Below are 20,583 nucleotides of genomic sequence, written 5' to 3'. Positions count from 1 at the left end.
CAATAGAAAGCTTCTGTGGGGCTCCGTGTTGTGTTGGAAAAGCCACAGAATACATGGGTTCTTGAATCTGGGAGCTGCAGGAAGCGAAGAAGACAGCAGGCAGAGGTTTAGTAAGTTGCTTCTACTGTGCACAGCTATGCAAGCCACTTCAGTTTCACCCCCTTCTCCCCCGCAGGCATGCTGGTTGGTTGAGACTGCCGGATGCCTGAGTTATGGATAATGGGAGTTTTACTGTATAATGCTCATACCCAGAACAGTTTCCCTAGTGACTGAGTTCCAATCTCCAAGGGCAACAATGTTTGTGTGATACTGCCCCTTAGTGGAGCTCACAGTTTAATCCCTATCACCAGTTTAATCCCTATCATCATCTAGTTTTACTCCTTACTAATTAACCTAATCACGCACTGCCTGTACATATACTGTATTAGTCTCCACCACTTGCTTCCCCCATTCCTTTAGATTGTGAGCTCGCAAGGGCAGGGCTCTCTCACCCTTTTGTTTCTTGGAGTTTTATTTATTTAATAGCTTGCACTGTTATACATTTTATTCATCATGTTACATCTGTCATTGTAATCACCAGTTTCGTATTTTTTTTTACCAGTGTCCATATTTGATGCATATCATTGTCTGTATCATTATGTACCCCTTGTTTGTTTTCTCCTTTTTGTACAGCGCCCCGGAATATATTGGCACTATATAAATAATAAAAAAAATAATATTGCGCCAAACTGGAGGGAAAAGCAGCCAGGACGGGTGTGGCAGTGGTCGGCGGAGAGGGGTGGTCACCCCCCCCCCTCGGTCCCCCATCCCCCTCCAGCTATTTAAAGAAAAGTTGTTATATTGTATAGGCAGCGAGCGTGGAAGCGTTCCACCACTTGCCGCTTGACTTCCTGCAATGTCGTCCTTTATACTTCGGAGGGCAGCATTGCAGAAAGTGACGCGGAGAGCGGAGGAAGTTAAGGTAAGATTCCCCGTTCACTGCCTATACAATTTAAAAAAACTTTTGCTCAAATAACTGGAGGGGAGCGGGGGACCTAGGTGAGGGGCCGACCACTGCCACCCCTCTCCAGCATGGTGGCCCCCTCCTCACCCACAGGCTGGGGCACAGAGAACTGATCAGTTTCTGTGTCCAAAGCTGCCTGTGTAGTGGGGGATCTGTTTTACTATTCATTTTCACTACCCCTCCATGTATCCAGATCCAAGTGCGGTCCGTGAAAATCCTGCAAATCCGGACCCTGCGTTCAGTTTTTTTTTTTTTTGTTTTGAGTGAAGACTGACTATTTTTAACATCGGTATCCGCGGCTCTGGTTTTGATCCAGGCCAAAAACTAGAGCCACGGATACGTTTTTTGAACAAGTGTGAACCTACTCTAATACATTTAGCCACAGACCCTGAACAAGCATGCAGATCAGGTGCTCTGACTGAAGTGTGACTAGATTAGCCACATGCTTGTTTTAGGTGTGTGATTCAGATGCTACAGATGCATGAAAGATCAGCAGGACTGCCATACAGCTTGCAATGTTTCAAAGCAAATAAACATGCCACCAGCCTTCCTATCCCTCTCATCTCAGGTTCCTCTTAAGCTGATTTTTTTCACATACACTGAAGACATTACTCACTTCCTTTAATTTTCTAATTGTTTCAGTCTGGTCATCAACCATCTTAGTTTTTATCCTTAGCATGTCATTGTCACGCTCGTTTTGCTTTTTTAGTGCCTCGATCTCTGTAGCCAGTACTTCAATTTTGGCTTCAAGTCTTCCTCTGTCCTGAGCAAGAGACACACCTACAAAACATAGCACAGAAGAATATGTCAGATAAACTGTACATTAACCTATTTAGGTTTATTTTTTTACACTTCCTGATCACTGTGATAGGCTTACAGTGATCAGGAGGTGCTTACAGTGATCAGGAGGTCAGGAGCCAATGAAAATGGCTTCTGCTTGAGTTACTGAGCTATCTAGCTGGCGGGGGTGCGCTATTGCTTCACATGCTTGGGTTGGCGTTAAAACTACAACGTATCTGGCTTAAAGGAACATTATTAAAGTAAACAATTTTTCAAAACCTTTAAAAAATAATCACCTAGCCCTTGTAATACACGGAAATGGCAGCTAAGGCTTATTTCTTACTTTAATTGTTCTATTATATCAGAGTGTCGGCATCCCTTTAAGAAGAATAGCTCAAGTTCATGGGGGAGACAGCTCTGGGAAGAACAGTGCAGAGTAATTTATCTGGAGCCTACCCCACACCACAGCTTGTTCTGAAGCACGGGACCACCGCGGTTTAGTATGCTGGGATAGTATGAGGAGTGAGAGACCAATGCTCTCACTCCTACTCTGGCAGGCAAATAGTTACAGGAGCGAGAGTATCTCCCTCCCCTCGCTCCAGATGTAATCTGCCGCACATACGCCACACAGCACAGTGTCACGAAGGGTGAATTTGAACATAAATATATTTCACTTACAGCGGTAGTTTTCCAAGCTGTGCTCGCTATAACGCTGCCCAGTTCAGGCGAATGCACATAAGCTCACATCAGAGGGAGACCTCCTCTCCTTTGACAATCTATTTGCGTGCCTGAATAGGAATGAGAGTACTTGTTTCCCATGCTATCCTACTGTGGCGGTCACGTGATTCAAAACACGCTATGCTGTGGTGGAGGCTGGAAATAGCTTAGTCTACACTGTTCTTCCCAGCGCGGCGTCCCCTGTCATAATGGACTGTTCCTAAAGCCGTCGCCGTCAGTAACTTTTTGGAATGCTGACTTTCAGGTACAGTTTGAAAACCACACACTTTACACAGATATCATTATCAGAGTCATATATTAAAATTGTTGCCACATTCATTCATGGTGCTTGCACATAATTGATTAGTTTGATAGTATTCCATTAAGCAGCCACAAATATGCTTGAAGCCCTATTTTAGCCTTTTCATTTTTTTATGCTATGTATATGATGGTACAGCACTGATCACCGTTAAAAAATGCAGATCACTTTATAAATATGGTGATCTTAAAGGAAATCTTAAGTTGAAAAAAAAAAGAAAAGTTCCAAGTATAACTTACCTAGGATTTCTTGTAGCCCCCTGTAGTGCTCCTGGTCCCTCGCTCCATGCTGATCAATTCAACCGCTGTACCACTCAGAAAGCTGCATGCGCTGTGTACCTCCTCGACTGTGACAGCAACTATACCGGCGTGTTTGAGGAGGCGGGTGGCCGTGGCCAAACGTGCAGTGGCCTGCGATTGGCTGAGCAGCTTTCAAAGGGGTACAGCAAGTGAAGGGAGCAGCGCGGAATGATGGCAAGGGACCACGAGCACTACAGGGGGCTAGAAGAAGCCTTAGGTTAAAATACTAAGAAGAAAAAACCCTTGCAGTGGTGACCTCCAAAAAAAGCTAAAAAATTTCACCGCTTTTAGACCCTAAACTCTGGAAATAATATATAGTTCCTGGTATGTATATGGAGTGGGGTTGGGGTATAGTACAATATTTTCTAGGACTATTTTTAACATTGAGTCTCAAGCAACCAGAAAGCACACTTATCCGGCATCAACCAATCACTGTCGGTGCTGGATAACGGGGACTTTGCTGTATCGTTTTATAGCTTAACTATATACAGTAAAAGGACTAGTTCACTCACACTATGATCACAAGGAATAGAACAGCGTTGCTGTACCTTATTTGTAACCAATTCAAGCGCAGCTACTTCCAGCCTATAATCCTAGTACAGAGGCACACAATCACCAGAGAGGCCAGAGAATATACCCCAGCAGAATAGCAAGCTCTGCCCAGCCCATCAGAGTAATGTAATGATCACACCTTGTTGGGTGAGCTCCTGTCCCCAGATCTTCCGTTCAGCTTTTAGCCCATCGATCAGGGACTCTTGAGCGCTGAGCTGTGAAATGAGCTTGGATTTTTCCTGCTTTAGCAGCTGAATTTGAACAGTTTTTTGTTTTTCTTCTTCTGCCACTATTTCCAGCTTGCGTATTTTATTCTACAAACAGGATAAAAACAAACAGTTATTTCCGAACTAGCGCCATGAGTGGATTGTTCAAGAACTACATAAAGTCCTGGATCAGTCATTTCAAGACAGGAATAGTGTTTAGCTTAGAAGAGTAACAAATGTCTGCCCCCTCAGACAGACCTCTTCTAAAAGAAAATTTAAAGTACCCCGATACTTTTAACATTGTTTTGCTACTTGTGCTGTGACTAACACACAGCACCATTCTCCCCTTCAGCGCTCCTGGTAGCCTCCATTCTGCTCAGTCGTCATCTTCAACTGAGTAGAACGTCGAATATTTATTTATTACTGCATTGATTGCATGTCAACGTTTTTAATGGATCTAATTAAAAGTTAAGCGTTTTATGACTATGGTGAGCTGCTCCTGGAGCTTTTTCCTTTTTGATTTATATTTTATGAAACAAGAACTGCCACTTTCCTCCGCCCATATTTTAATGTCAGAACGGGGCAGCAGGGGGCGCTGGAGGTGGGGGGATGGTGCTGTGTGCTAGTCGCACAGCACCAGTAACAAAACATATTACAAAGTATTGGGGAACCAGGTCAGGGGTACTTTAAAGTGGAATTCCATGAAGCATTAAATAATAGAATCACATAAATCATATCAATTCATTTTCAAACACCTTTTGCTTTTAATCTGCTTTGAAAGATCACTCACTTTCATGCTCTTTACCCTCAGTTTAAATCAACAACACATTTGTATAGCACTTTTCTCCTGTAGGACCACCTGTCAGCAGGTGTTTTGGTACCTCTCACTGTAATAATAAAGATAAACTAGTTCTCCCAGGCAGAGTCAATAATCTTTAGATCTGCCAGTCAAGCTATTTCTCCAACTAGCTCTTCGATCCATTCACAGGCATTAGCTAAGGTGCCCATACATTACTCGATACTTTAGGCCCAATCAACCTTCCAATTTGGATCAATCGCTGGAAAATCTTGGTTGCAAGGGCTCGATCGGGTGTGTGGCCACCCTGCCCTCTGCTGGCTTTGTGAGGAAGTGATGGAATGTGAAGACTGGTAATGCTGCACTCTTTATGACCACTACCCCAGCTCCCCATAAGAGTTGTTCAGTATCAGATAGGAAATGATATAACTGACAGACCACATGCTTTCACTAAGCATGTTCTGCTATGTGGAACATCAGTTAGCGGTAAAACACAACCTACCTTTAGCTCACTTGTGATTTCTTGCTTTGCCTTGGTGATGTCTGCAATTCTCGTCTTCTGCTCCTTGACCATGGTGGTCAGCTCTTGGATTAAACTCGCTGACTGCTTCTCCTTCTGCCGGCTGCGAGTGAGAGCATCTTTATGTTCTGCTAACTCCGATGTCACACTGTCAAAGCCATCTTTTACCTATTGCAATAAAAGTATATTTTAGTTTCAAAACATTTTATTGAAGACAATAGTCATGTTAATCATGATAAACATCAAAGTCATAGTAATAAAGCAAGTGACAGGTTAAAGATGATGATATTATAAACATCAGTATAAGTTCAATGGGCATAACTGAATATTTCAGTTACAGAAATCCATTAAAAATGTCTTAAAACAAAGAAATAATTGCCATTGTCAGGAAAGTGAGGAACAGTACCAATTATATCTGAAAGGATACAATTAGAGAAAGAAACAGGGAGTGAGAGAAGAAGAATTACTGCAATAAAAGTATGAACACAATTCCGGTCATCCATGATTGATCTCAGTGGAGCCTTAAAACTCAAATAGGGGAAAACCACAAGGAAGCACTATGTAGCGTAGTGTCATATACAGAGAGTGATCATTTGGTTCTGCTTGCAAATCAGTTCATTTGGGTGTGGTCCGCGCCAGAGAATTTGGTTGCAGCCGTAGGCTGCAGTACAAATTGCGGCTATGGCCATGCCACAGTGGTAACTTGGCAGCAGGATACAGTGGCTTGCAAAAGTATTCGGCCCCCTTGAAGTTTTCCACATTTTGTCACATTACTGCCACAAACATGCATCAATTTTATTGGAATTCCATGTGAAAGAACAACACAAAGTGGTGTACATGTGAGAAGTGGATCGAAAATCATACATCATTCCAAACATTTTTTACAAATAAATAACTGCAAAGTGGGGTGTGCGTAATTATTCGGCCCCCTGAGTCAATACTTTGTAAAACCACCTTTTGCTGCAATTACAGCTGCGAGTCTTTTAGGGCATGTCTCTACCAGCTTTGCACATCTAGAGACTGAAATCCTTGCCCATTCTTCTTTGCAAAACAGCTCCAGCTCAGTCAGATCAGATGGACAGCGTTTGTGAACAGCAGTTTTCAGATTTTGCCACAGATTCTCGATTGGATTTAGATCTGGACTTTGACTGGGCCATTCTAACACAGATATGTTTTGTTTTAAACCATTCCATTGTTGCCCTGGCTTTAGGTTTAGGGTCATTGTCCTGCTGGAAGGTGAACCTCCGCCCCAGTCTCAAGTCTTTTGCAGTCTCCAAGAGGTTTTCTTCCAAGTTTGCCCTGTATTTGGCTCCATTCATCTTCCCATCAACTCTGACCAGCTTCCCTGTCCCTGCTGAAGAGATGCACCCCCCGAGCATGATGCTGCCACCACCATATTTGACAGTTGGGATGGTGTGTTTAGAGTGATGTGCAGTGTTAGTTTTCCGCCACACATAGCGTTTTGCATTTTGGCCAAAAAGTTCCATTTTGGTCTCATCTGACCAGAGCACCTTCTTCCACATGGATGCGGTGTCCCCCACATGGCTTGTGGCAAACTGCAAACAGGACTTCTTATGCTTTCTGTTAACAATGCCTTTCTTCTTGCCACTCTTCCATAAAGGCCAACTTTGTGCAGTGCACGACTAATAGTTGTCCTATGAACAGAGTCTCCCACCTGAGCGGTAGATCTCTGCAGCTCGTCCAGAGTCACCATGGGCCTCTTGACTGCATTTCTGATCAGCGCTCTCCTTGTTCGGCCTGTGAGTTTAAGTGGATGGCCTTGTCTTGGTAGGTTTACAGTTGTGCCATACTCCTTTCATTTCTGAATGATCGCTTGAACAGTGCTCCGTGGGATGTTCAAGGCTTTGAAAATCTTTTTGTAGCCTAAGCCGGCTTTAAATTTCTCAATAACTTGATCCCTGACCTGTCTTGTGTGTTCTTTGGACTTCACGGTGTTGTTGCTCCCAATATTCTCTTAGACAACCTGAGGCCCTCACAGAGGAGCTGTATTTGTACTGACATTAGATTACACACAGGTGCACTCTATTTAGTCATTAGCACTCATCAGGCAATGTCTATAGGCAACTGACTGCACTCAGATCAAAGGGGGCCGAATAATTATGCACACACCACTTTGCAGTTATTTATTTGTAAAAAAAATGTTTGGAATCATGTATGATTTTCGTTCCACTTCTCATGTGTACACCACTTTGTGTTGGTCTTTCATGTGGAATTCCAATAAAATTGATTCATGTTTGTGATGTGTGTTGTGACAAAATGTGGAAAACTTCAAGGGGGCCGAATACTTTTGCAACCCACTGTATGTAGCGGCTATGGTGGGCACAGGAGTTCCACTATACTATAGCGAAAATCCATTATGGGATAAGTAGCAGCTATAGCAATTATAAGTAGCGGCTACAGCATAATTAGTGGCTACTGCGGGCGCTGGAAATATCTGTCCTCACTAACACAAGCCCTGCAGGTACTTGTTGTCTATGTAATTTTCCAACCTCAAAAGCATGTGTTGTGGCAAACCCAATCGACTCCTTGCACCCCACCCCCAAGTAAACAAAAAAAGCTAGGAAGGTGAAATAACTTGCATTACACCTTACCATTCACCAATTTCCTGTGCCATGCAACCATGCAAATCATCCCTTTGTTGTCCCTAAAAGCCAAAACATGCCTCCAGACTAGCTGGAATGCAATGAAGCCACATTAATCCATGCCATGCACTGATGTGGACCAACTAATCTAAAACAGTCTGTATCCATGTGGGATTATTGTGGATCTGTATAATTAACAAGCAGACCCATCATTGCATTCCAGCGGATCTAAAGGTGTGTTTTGGCTTTCAGGGACAACAAATGGATAATTGACATATTCAGCAGTGATGCATTGTGGGGGACCTCATATGCTCACTCCAACCTGAATAATCACAAATACCTTCAGCCTGGCCTTATGCAGCAGTCCACTCTTCCATGTCCTTTGGGTAGCAGCTTGCCTTGGCCATTACCTATGCTGTTTTTGCAGGCATCCGGCCTCCACCTCCTCCCCATCCCAGTTGTGAAAATGCTGACAGTAGCAGGAAAGTATGTGGGTCGATTCTTCACTTGTGACCGTGCTGCTAAGCAGAGAACCATCTACATACTTACTGTCATTATATATTCATCCTGTGTCCCTCTCCTGCAGAAATGACCCCCTGGGGGCACTAAACAATCAAATGGACGCCACTCTTGTTTTTTTATGTTATGATCAGTAGGAATAGCCAAATGGCCCCAAATGTGCTTTTTTTCACAATTCATCTTGCCTTTATTTATCCTCAGAGTTTTCCAATTACCACTAAAGAGCTCAGTTAATATTGCCTTTCCATCCTAAATCTCTCAGCCTCCATCATGCCCCGGAGACTTTCCATCCACAGGAAGTCATTTCCATTGCTGATACTTAGCTGCATGTTATGATCTATACACACATCTGCGTGAGGAATGTTGGGGAGCCGCTGACATAATGTCCAAGTTAATGAAAAGGCAGATTGGTTATTACTGAAAACAGGTGTTTGCTTGAATTATACATGCAATGTGACATCATTCACAAATCGCTCTGCATCCAGCCTCTCCCATCTCTGAATACATCAGTGTGGCTTCCACGTTCTGCTCGATCTACTCCTGTGAAAAACTGCCTCCGCCATCACTGACTACTGCTATCTATTACTAACCCACTGCTTGCTCCACTGAGAATCATTTCATATCATCCAATAACATTATTTTATGGTTACCTCCAATTAAAGTGACACTGAAGTGAAAAAACACCTTATGATATAATGAATTTTATGTGCAGTACGGATAATTAATAGAACATTAGCAGCAAAGAAAAGATTCTCATCTTTTTATTTTCAGTTATATCTTTTTTTTATAACACTGCATCATTCTGTCATATTCGCAGGGCAGGACGAGTGGAGTTCTCGTCATTGCCAATTAGCAGGCAAAAGTTCATAGCGCTCACTATGCTACTCTGATAAGGCATGCTAACTCCGATAAGGCATGCTATTTGTCTTTGTGAATCAAGCACACTGTACTTTAAACTATGAAACAGAGCAGAGCTAATGATCCTTTGAACTCCCCTGAAGTAAACCCTTATTTGAAGCTATATGTCACTTGATGTATCGGTGCTTCAGTAAACAGCACATACAGTTGTGTTCAAAATTATTCAACCCCCACTGAAATTGAGTGTTTTGGCCAGTTTGACATTGATTTTGATCATTTCAGTCATCTTGTTTACAATTAAATCAAAGACACACATGTAAGTCAGACAAATATAACATAATATTTATAATGAAATAACCACAAATGTCTTTTCTGTGCTCACATCATTATCAGTTTTATCAGTTTTATTCAACCCCCAAGTGACATTCATTCTTAGTACTTAGTACAACATCTTTTCCAGTTATAACAGCTTTTAAACGTGAAGCATAGCTTGACTCTTGCAGAGATCTACGGGTATCTTAGCCCATTCTTCATGGGCCAAAGTCTCCAGTTCAGTCACATTCTTAGGCTTGAGCGCTGCAACTGCTTTCTTTAAGTCCCACCAGAGGTTCTCAATGTGATTTAAAGGGAACCAGAGATGAAGCTAATGAAAAAAATGAAAAAGCTTTTATACATACCTGGGGCTTCCTCCAGCCCCATAAGCCTGGATCGATCCCACGCCGCCATCCTCTGCTGCCTCTATCGCCGCTACCGGGTCCTGTCACTTCCGGCGGACGTGGCCAATTTTCTGCATGCACAGGGGCTCCCTCCATATCCTTACGCATGCGCCTGCGTAGTATGGAGGCACATGCGTAAGGATATGGAGGGAGCCCCTGTGCATGCGGAAGATTGGCCGCGTCCGCCGGCAGTGACGCACTGCGCTTGCGTCGACTGGCCGAAAGTACGGGACCCGGTACCGACGCATAGAGGCAGCGGAGGACGGTGGAGTGGGAGCAATCCATGCTTATGGGGCTGGAGGAAGCCCCAGGTATGTATAAAATCTTTTTCCCAACGTCTCTGGTTCTCTTTAAGTCTGGTGACTGCGATGTCCACTCCAAAATGTTCCAGCCTTTAATCTGCAACCTTGCTCTAGTGGACTTGGAGGTATGCTTGGGATCATTGTCCTGTTAAAAGGTCCAACTTCTCCCAAGCCTCAGGTTTGTGACGGACTGCATCACATTTTCTTCCAATATCTCCTGGTACTGAAGAGAATTCATGGTACCTTGCACACGCTGATGCTTCCCTGTACCTGCAGAAGCAAAACAGCCCCAAAGTATGATTGACCCCCCCGCCATGCTTCACAGTAGGCAAGGTGTTCTTTTCTTCATAGGCCTTGTTCTTCCTCCTCCAAACATAGCGTTGATCCATGGGCCCAAACTGTTCTAATTTTGTTTCATCAGTCCACAGAACACTACCACAAAAGTTTTGGGATAGTGTTCTGTGGACTAATAAAACAAAATTAAAACTTTTTGGGCCCGTGGATCAACGCTATGTTTGGAGGAGGAAGAACAAGGCCTATGAAGAAAAGAACACCTTGCCTACTGTGAAGCATGGCGGCGGGGTGTCAATCATGCTTTGGGGCTGTTTTGCTTCTGCAGGTACAGGGTTCCAGGAGACCATGTCAACGTTACAGCGCCGCACGGTCGTAGAAGAGGGGTGATGGAAGAGAGACTCTTCCATCACCGGGTGGCGCTGTAATGCCAACATGGTCTCTTGAATTCCTATCACATCATATCATGTGATCGGAAACGAGAAGACATGTTGGCATTACATTGCCGCCGCAGTGGAGGACGAGGAAGCTGATCCAGCCGTCCAGACAAGTAACTATTAAAGCTCCCTGCTGCCCACTTTGCATACCCTGATGAGCCTGCCAGGCTGGGGAAAAATTAGGCTGCAGGAAAAATCATCCTGAAGCCAAATAAAGTTTTACTTTGTTTGGCTGCTAAAGGGTTAAAGAACCTGTCAACGTACATGAAGAGGTCTTTCTTACTTGCCTGCATTGAAGATTTTAAAGCACACAGTTTGGTTTTATCTTGTTTTCAGTCAAACTACTTCATTTTCTATTTTACAAGGCCAGTACCTCTTTAAACCTTCCTGCTTCAATAACCAGAGCCGTCCGAAACTCATCTTCTAAATCGGCATACTGCTGCGTCAGCGTGTTGATCTTCTCTTGAAAGTCTTTCCTCTGCTGGTTATGACGCTGTTCTTCTTTGGAAAGTTCTTTCGCTAGAGCTTGTTGGAATTCAGGTCCATGTAATGGCACTCGTGCCTCCAGCTCCTTCCTGACAATGACAGACAGGCATTGGTATGTATATGCAGTACATTGTAAACAGAAAACAGCCACAGGTCACTCCTCTATCAGATGTCTGCGATACCTGACTGCATTATAACTAATGCCACTGGGTAGCTTGTTTTTTGACCTTTTCTTATTTCATAATGTGAAAGAACTGCCATGTTAGCAATGCAAGTAACTTTATATAAACTAAAATCAATAAAAGTAATTAAAACCTGCTAAACTGAATGTATACTGGCCAAAAATGGATTTGGTGACAGAAAATATGAAGTAAAAACTTTCAAGGACAACTGTAGTGAGGAAAATATGGAGGTTGCCATATTTATTTCATTTCAAACTATACCAGTTGCCTGACAGCCCTGCTGATCTATTTGACTGCAATAGTGTCTGAATCCCACACCAGAAACAAGCATGCAGCTAATCTCGTCAGATCTGACAATAATGTCAGAAACACCTGATCTGCTGCATGCTTGTTCAGGGTATATAGCTAAAAGCATTAGCGGCAGAGGATCAGCAGAATAGCCAGGCAACTTGTATTGCTTAAAAGGAAATAAATATGGCAGCCTCCATATCTTTCTCAGTTCAGTTGTCCTTCCAGGCTAATTTCACACAAGTGCAGGACAAGACAAGACAAATAACATTTATATCGCGCTTTTCTCCTGGCGGACTCAAAGCGCCAGAGCTGCAGCCACAAGGAGGCGCTCTATAGGCAGTAGCAGTGTTAGGGAGACTTGCCTAAGGTCTCCTACTGAATAGGTGCTGGCTTACTGAACAGGCAGAGCCAAGATTCGAACACAGATCACCTGCGTCAGAGGCAAAGCCCTTAACCATTACACCATCCAGCCACTCGATTGTGGGAGAGTCAGCTGCAGGACAATTGCACCGCACCATTACCTATTTCACACACCCTGCGGCAGAGTATGCCGACAGGGTGATTTGTGTAGCTCCGCCTCCCGCTCAGCGATGTACTCCCTGCTGGACAGGAAGTATGTCACTGAATTTTGAATGATCGGCGCATGCATGCCACACCGCTACCATAACAATCTAAATAGATTGTTGTGGTGCTATTGAATTCAATGCAATTGCATGTCAAGCAGTACCGCTCAGCAATGCTCTGCAGCGTCGCCTCTGCATCGTCTGAGGTACTTCTGTCGCACCACGAGTAGTGTGGCCAGTCTCATAGTGACTAATGGCCAATGCACTAGTGGAGCTGTAGGGGCGAGTACCGCGAAACGAAGCAACACGACATGTGTGAAATGGGCCTAAAAGAGAACTCAAGTCAATGAAGAAAGCAGCCGACAAACATTGTAACATGACACCAGTTTAATATTTTCCCAGTGGTGGACAAAGAGAGGAATACAAAACTAACAGTATATCTCTCTCGGCTGCCTCAGACCACACTAGCCGCCTCAGAACGTTTTTTCTAATTGAAATTTTAAGCCAGCCTAACTGAAACTATGCATGGCTCTTTCCTCCTATCTATCTCACCAGCTATATCCGGCAGCCATCTTGGCTACTGACTGCCCACATTCTCCGTGCCAGCAGCATCAAACAGGCTGCAGCTACCGGCCGAGTACATTTAATACACTCTCCCTATCTTTGTAGCCTTGGCCAGGCTACACTTGTATGAATAAACTGGAAGGGGATCAGACTGACTGGTGGTGGTGAGCAGGCAGCTGTAGGTCTCGGGGGAAGATATAAACTGCTGCACCTGGTATTCTCCATTCTCCCTTGTGAAAACTATAATTCTGGGTGGGAACACACTAGGCGTTGCGTGAAAGGTTGCGTTTTGCTTCATATGAGTTTGTGCGTTTTAAGTGCATTTGCACATGCGTTTTTCTTGCATTTTAATGTGTTTGCATTTCGCACATATAAATCGCATGTATATTGGTGCATTTAGTATGCAAATCACTAGGCAGTCAACAGGAAGTGGAAACACATCATCAAACTTGTTTTGTTTTTTTAAAGCATAAAAAACGCATACAAAACACTGTACTATGCGTCACCGTTGACATACATTAGGGGCGTTTTTGAAAAATATGCAGCAAGTTCAGCTTTTTCAAAAACGCACACTGCAGAACACAAACATCATATTTGATTTTCATGCGGCTCACTGACTTACATTATGTGTGTTAAATGCTAGCGTTTTATGCAATGCTAGCGTTTCTGCCTAGTGTGTTCCTACCCTAAGGGCTCTTTCACACTAGAGGCTGCGGTAGAAAAGGCTGAAAGTCAGCCTTTTGCTTAACGCCAATACATAGCGTTTTCAAAGCGTTTTCAAAGCCTTTTGAAAGAGTTTTACAGCCCATATGAAAACGTCCTTTTTTTTTTCTTCTATAAAAATAAGTGAACAAGATAGCTGTAAAACGCTTTGAAAAGGCTTTGAAAAGGCTGAAGTTGGCGTTTTCCATTGACTATCATTGAAACGCCAACAGCCAACTTCGGCTGTTAACAGCCCTGAAAAAGCTCCTGGGAGCGTTGAAACGCAACGCTCCAAAACGCCGAGTTAGATGTGAAAGGTAAAATGAAAGTCTATGGACTTTCTTTTACCTAGCAAAACGCCAACTTCGGCCGTGGCGTTAAAACGCCAAAAAATCCCTCTGGTGTGAAAGGGCCCTAAAGAAAAAAAAAACATGCACAATTAATTAAAATAATATAATACACAACACATTTACTAAAACTACTTTAACTATGTATTTCCCCCACATCAGACATGCCGGTGTTCATTTTTTTGCAAAAACTAAACACCTGTAGTACAGCTATGCTTCTAATATGAGAACATATACACAGAGGGCATCTTTTTATTATTTTCCTTGTATAAAGGAAAAAAAAAATCTGGTTTGCAAAAGCTTTGGGGAAAAATCGGGCCCCTTAATCTCTATGTAAAATAAAACGGAAAAGAAAAGTATTGCTCCACGCAACCTACACAAAAGACGCAGATGTCAGAACACTTCCTGCTGCAAGACTATGGCCTCGATTCATAAAACTGCCTGCGAGCGGGGAAAGTCGAGCGGGGAAACACCGCTGTCGGTATTTCCGCCTTCAGGGTGGTAATTCATAAAAATTTAGCTACTTGTGATATACGTGCGGAGATACTCCGCTGTAGGCAGGCGTTAGGCTGTCGGGAGACGTGCGGAAACAGGGGAAGCAGGCGGAATCCCTCCGTGCGGTGTTCTCTCTGCAGCTGCTTGGGAGGTCTGTCCCATTCATTGCAACGGATTCCGCACGCTTCTCGCCACATCAGAGGTAGCGGTAATACCCGTCCGCATACCGCTACCTCTAATCTTTATGAATTGACATTTGTTACTGTTGCTGTGATAATCACCGCGCAAGGCGGTGATTGATCACTCTGCTCGCAAATGTCGGCTTTTCATGCGGAAAAAGCCTTTATGAATGCATATTTTGGTGTGTGGTCGGTAAAGTGAGCGTTTTTTTGCATTTCCGAATGCGGGAATGCTTTATGAATCGAGGCCTTTATCACCATTATTATGAAACCCTGCAGTGTTTGCCTCGGCGGTGCCATTTACTACGGACCGGTAATATTTCTGAGGTGAAAAACAGTAGATGGCTTTTTTTGTATGTTGTAGAATGGTTGCTTATATTTCTGTAGGAAACAAATGAACATTTTGGGGCAGTATCCAGCTAGGCTGTCAGGCCACACAAAGGTAATGGCTGATCACATCCATCTCCAACACAGGGTTCTCCCAGCAAGAGATAATGGTGAGGAGAGTGGGCTGCATATTACAGATCAGTGTTTATAGTCTCCAGCCGCGCCTCATGCTAGCAACACTCGCGAGTACCTGTGTGCCTGCTCCCTTGAAGTAAGCAGTTCGTGGAGCTGCTGGACTTTGTCTTTGTGTTGGCGCACAGATGCTCGCAGCAGCTCAATTTCTCTGTGAGAGGCAGTTACTTTGCGTTCAGCTTCCTGCATGTGTTTCATCTGTGTTCAAAAGAATATGCACCATACATGTTAGGAGAAAAAAGAGAAAAATAGAAATGATAAAATGCACACATTCGACTGACACAGCAGGTAAAGAAACATAAGGGGATGAGGGAGCATTTTTAGTTTCATGACAGATGTAATTTGTGCAATTGCCTAAAAGAGTAGGTATTTTAAATTGAGGAGCTAATAAAGCAAATCTCTCCATACAGTGGGATTAAATTCAAATTTCATCTGTGGTCTAAAGCATTAAAGGGAACCTTAACTGTGGTTCAAAAAAAAGTTTCACTTACATGGGGCTTTCCCAAGCCTCCTGCAGCCGTCCTGTGCCTGCGCAGCTCCTCCAGTGTCCTCCGGTCCCCCGCCGCGGCTTAGTTTTGTTTTTGGCCGACTGCCAGTCGTCCTCTGGCAACGCGTCCTATTTTTCCGCATTCCCAGACGTAAAGTGCCGTAAAGAGCGTCCATGGTACGCATTACCCGCCGCAAAGCGCATCCGAATGACGCACTTTACGTCGGGGAATGTGTTCCATGGACGCGATTTACGGCACTTTACGTCGGGGAATGCTGAAGAATAGGACGCGTTGCCGGAGGACGAAAACAAAACTAAGCTGCGCCGGGGGATCGGAGGACACTGGAGGAGCTGCGTGGGCACAGGACGGCTGCAGGAGGCTTGGGAAAGCCCCAGGTAAGTGAAACTTACCACGGTTTTTGAACCACGGTTAAGGTTCCCTTTAACCATGGCATAAAACTAATAGCTAAAAACATATGACTGGTTTTCAAGTTACTGAAAGGGTTAATCAAACTTTTCACTTCACTGAGCTGCTTGTTGATTAGATTGCCATTTCCATCCAAAATTATCAAATTGTGTGAAAGTGTACTAAGATGTGTAAACAATGCAGAAAAGTTCCTGCTGTGTCCAAGGGGAAAACAGAGAACTTTCTCTACTTTGCATGTACAGTAATAACTTAATTACAAGTCAATCTGATAATGTGTCCTGCAACAAGCAATGTCATGTGAACTGTAAATATTCAAATGACATCAGACCAGTCTTATACTGTGTCCTATTAGGTTGTTTTATTTATTTCTTTTTTCTTTTTTCAGTGTTTAATGTTTTAGAGCACAAAAAATATTTTTTTTAAACTGTAATTTTACTTTTTATTGTATATTTAAAGGAACACTATGATGAAAACAGCAAAATTTCCAATACATACAGTATGTACACATACATATATAAGCTGTACATTTGTCCCAGACTAAAGTGCATTACGAATGAATGATTATTATGTAGCTGTTAAATTTCCAGCTTACAGTGTCAACATTATTAATGTTTTTCTGCCCTATGTCTTGATAAAGGGCACTCCTAGTGGCCCCAAAACGATTGTTGTCCTTTTGGGTCAGATTCAATTGCATGTGTGTGTGATGGGACATTAAACTTTGTTTGCACTTTGTTCCAGCAAGACTGTGTGTGGACTCCTCTTTCGATATGGAGCATTATTAATCGGACAGCTGTGAACTCTGAATCAATGTAGTATGACAGCCTTGGCTCTTGGCTTTCAGACATTACCCCCCCCCCCCCCCCCTCCTTCCAGAACCTCTATGAGCCAAAAAAAATTCCAGGTACAAACCCCCATTGTACTTAGCAAAATAAAGAATTCTGATAAAACAGGTTTTGTTCATCCTTTAAAAGCACTTCCTTACAAGGCCCTTAACAAAGAAGCCCTCCAGCCTGCCTGCCCACTTGCACTCTGTACTGCCAGTTGAACTGTGCCACTGCCTTTCAAAAAGTGCTTTTGAAAATAAATAAACCTTCAGAATACCCCCATGAGAAAATGGACTATTCCAAAACCTATTAATAGGAGGTTAAGGCTAATACACACCAAAAGTGCTTCTGAGCATTTTGAAAAGCAATTGGCTAATGTATTTCTATGGAATAGTGCACACCAGAGCAATGTGGTTTTTTGGCAATCACAAATGTGGGTCTTTCAGCATTTTGGTGGTGATTATGCCTCAATGTTAGAGACTCTAACAACATTTTCTGCCTTATTTCTTCTATCCTATAAGTTCCTATACATGTTCTAATGTGGTCTGGATTACTGCAGCCTTTTCTAGTTGCACAGTCTCTGTAATACATCTAATCTTCTTTCCTTTGTCAAGCTTTGTCAACTCAGGGAGGAATGCACTGCCTCTGCTGTGGTAGGGAGAAGTTATGCATGCCCCCTGCAGGCTCTGTGTGTGTGCTGTGTGTATGAGTCACAGGCAAGGTCTCTGCTCACAGCCAGCGTGTCTGCAGCTCATGGAGCTGTGACCTTGCGAACAGCTGTGAGTACAGAAAGATCAGTGCAAAGCCCAGGCAAGCAGCGAAGGCAACAAGTGTCAGTAACGTTCCAGCAGTCAAGTCAGGCTTGAGAGGAGCCACTGCAAATGGGCATCTGCTCTGATGATGTATTTTCTGTTTGGCAGCCATCTTCATTGTTTACAAAAACAATGATTAAAACAGTGATTTTATCACCAAGTAAGCAGCAGGGAGCGCCGAAAATGTCACAGAGAGGGCTAGGAGAAGCCAACAAACAGTCTGGTATGTTTATTTATGTAAGATTTTCACAGTACAGATGCTCTTTAAGTATGGGAAAACTGTTAAATGGCTTTGAAAAGAACTGCACATATCGATTTTCCTAGCATTTGTGACAAAAGCTGACCACTTCCAGGTCAAAGTGTACTTCCTGTTGAGTTGAAAATCAAAATCGCTAAAGGCAAACACCCCAGAAATGGCTTGACATAACATGAAAATTGCGATGACGCTTAGCGATTTTTAGTGAGCAATAGGCCCTAGAGCTATCAGATTGAGAATACTGACAGTAGTTGACCGCTACATAGGAAAAAGTCACTTATAGTTCATTTAATTTTGGGAGAAATGTACATCTTGTATGTATGTATGTATGTATGTATGTATGTATAGATATGAATTTAAAATGTTCGTTTTTTTATCAGTGTTGCCTTTTGCACACTACATGCAATTCCGATTTTTTTATCTGATCCGATTTTGGATTCAGATTAAAAAACGTACTGCATGCTGCAAAGATTTTTAATTGGAATCCAAAATCGGACATATAAAAAAATCAGAATCGCATGTAGTGTGCAAGAGGCCTGCCACTTATAAAAACAAAATCATCTTGCTTTTAGATTGTATAAATATCCTATACCTCCAATGCTTCCTGCTGGATCTTCTGTGTCTCTAGTTTAGACACTTCATCTTCCATTTTCCTAAGAACTTGCTGATATTCTTCTTGTTTATCAACAGATTTCTTAAGTTCACTGGCAAGCCTGTCATTCTCTTCCTTTAACTGGTGTAAAAGCACCTGTAAAGTACTCTTTGCACTTTTTTCTTTTACCAGTAATTCCTTAATCCTAGGAAAAGGAAAAAAGAATGATCAGTGTAAAATACTGAACTTAGAAACCAGTTTCCATACCAATACACAGCAAGCAATCAGTAGGCTGTTAAACAGTCAGAAACTGGAATATTATGGGCTGGCATGGAATGCAATACTGAGTCTCTTGTACGGTCTTCTCATAGTTGAGCTACATGGAATAAACGGTAAACCCTTTCTCTTAAACAGATCACCCACACACTCCCCAGCTCTCATTTCTACATCCGCTATGCGGGAGGATCTAACGTGGGTGATATGTGCTGTTCCCGCCCTACAATGCACGCACATGTGCATAATGCGTAATTATTATTATTGTTATTAGTAGTGCCAATGTCTGCATAAATCCAACTACGGTGTAGGCATGGGGTGCGAAAATACGCCCACTTAATATTTACGGTACATAACGTGGCCCAGCATGGTGCCGGAGGGCATCAAAGTGTAGGACTTAGTCAGGCAGTGGCACAGCCAGTGGCAGCCATAATGCTCCTTTGACATAGTCTGACTTCAGAAGCTGGAGAAAACATTCCACTGTCGGACCAAGTTTTGTAATTGTAATTTAAATACTGTTAGTTGTTTGTACAAAAAAAATGTGGCTTGAGCTACAGGGGGATGCAAAAGTTTGGGCAACCTTGTTAATCGTCATGATTTTCCTGTATAAATCGTTGGTTGTTACGATAAAAAAATGTCAGTTAAATATATCATATAGGAGACACACACAGTGATATTTGAGAAGTGAAATTAAATTAATTGGATTTTACAGAACGTGCACACTAATTGTTTAAATAAAATTAGGCAGGTGCATAAATGTGGGCATTTTATTGATTCCAAAACCTTTAGAACTAATTATTGGAACTCAAATTGCTTTGGTAAGCTCAGTGACCCCTGACCTACATACAAAGGTGAATCCAATTATGAGAAAGAGTATTTAAGGGGTTTAAGTGTAAGTTTCCCTACTCTTTTAATTTTCTTTGAAGAGTAGCAACATGGGGGTCTCAAAACAACTCTCAAATGACCTGAAGACAAAGATTGTTCACCATTATGGTTTTGGGGAAGGATACAAAAAGCTGTCTCAAAGATTTCAGCTGTCTGTTTCCACAGTTAGGAACATATTTAGGAAATGGAAGATCACAGGCTCAGTTCAAGTTAAGGCTTGAAGTGGCAGACTAAGAAAAATCTCAGATAAACAGAAGCGACGAATGGTGAGAACAGTCAGAGTCAACCCACAGACCAGCACCAAAGACCTACAACTTCTCTTGCTGCAGATGGAGTCACTGTGCATCGTTCAACCATTTGGCACACTTTACACAAGGAGATGCTGTATGCGAGAGTGATGCAGAGGAAGCCTTTTCTCCGCCCACAGCACAAACAGAGCCGCTTGAGGTATGCTAAAGCACATTTGGACAAGCCAGCTTCATTTTCGAATAAGGTGCTGTGGACTGATGAAACTTAAATTGAGTTATTTCGGCAAAACAAGGGGCATTATGCATGGAGGAAAAAGAACACAGCATTCCAAGAAAAACACCTGCTACCTACAGTAAAATATGGTGATGGTTCCATCATGCTGTGGGGCTGTGTGGCCAGTGCAGGGACTGGGAATCTTGTCAAAGTTGAGGGACACATGGATTTCACTCTGTATCAGCAGATTCTGGAGACCAATGTCCATTAATCAGTGACAAAGCTGTAGCTGCGCCAGGGCTGGATCTTTCAACAAGAC

General features: G+C 42.9%; 1 protein-coding gene across 2 annotated transcripts in view; it reads right to left on the bottom strand.

Moving 5' to 3' along the window:
• LRRCC1 (leucine rich repeat and coiled-coil centrosomal protein 1) overlaps positions 1-20,583 on the bottom strand; it is an 87,222-nt gene that overhangs the window by 10,815 nt on the left and 55,824 nt on the right. For both annotated transcript variants that reach the window (XM_068237576.1, XM_068237575.1), the window contains 6 exons: positions 18,645-18,849; positions 15,305-15,444; positions 11,292-11,493; positions 5,175-5,360; positions 3,810-3,984; positions 1,620-1,783 (listed from right to left, as the gene is read on the bottom strand). In XM_068237576.1, coding sequence (XP_068093677.1) covers positions 1,620-1,783; positions 3,810-3,984; positions 5,175-5,360; positions 11,292-11,493; positions 15,305-15,444; positions 18,645-18,849 — 1,072 coding nt within the window. The remainder of the gene's footprint in view (positions 1-1,619; positions 1,784-3,809; positions 3,985-5,174; positions 5,361-11,291; positions 11,494-15,304; positions 15,445-18,644; positions 18,850-20,583) is intronic.

The sequence above is a fragment of the Hyperolius riggenbachi genome, chromosome 5 (assembly GCF_040937935.1).
Source record: "Hyperolius riggenbachi isolate aHypRig1 chromosome 5, aHypRig1.pri, whole genome shotgun sequence".
In the NCBI taxonomy this organism is placed as follows: Eukaryota; Metazoa; Chordata; class Amphibia; order Anura; family Hyperoliidae; genus Hyperolius; species Hyperolius riggenbachi.
The sequence above is the reverse complement of the archived record's forward strand: the minus strand, read 5'-3'. Positions and strand labels throughout refer to the sequence as shown.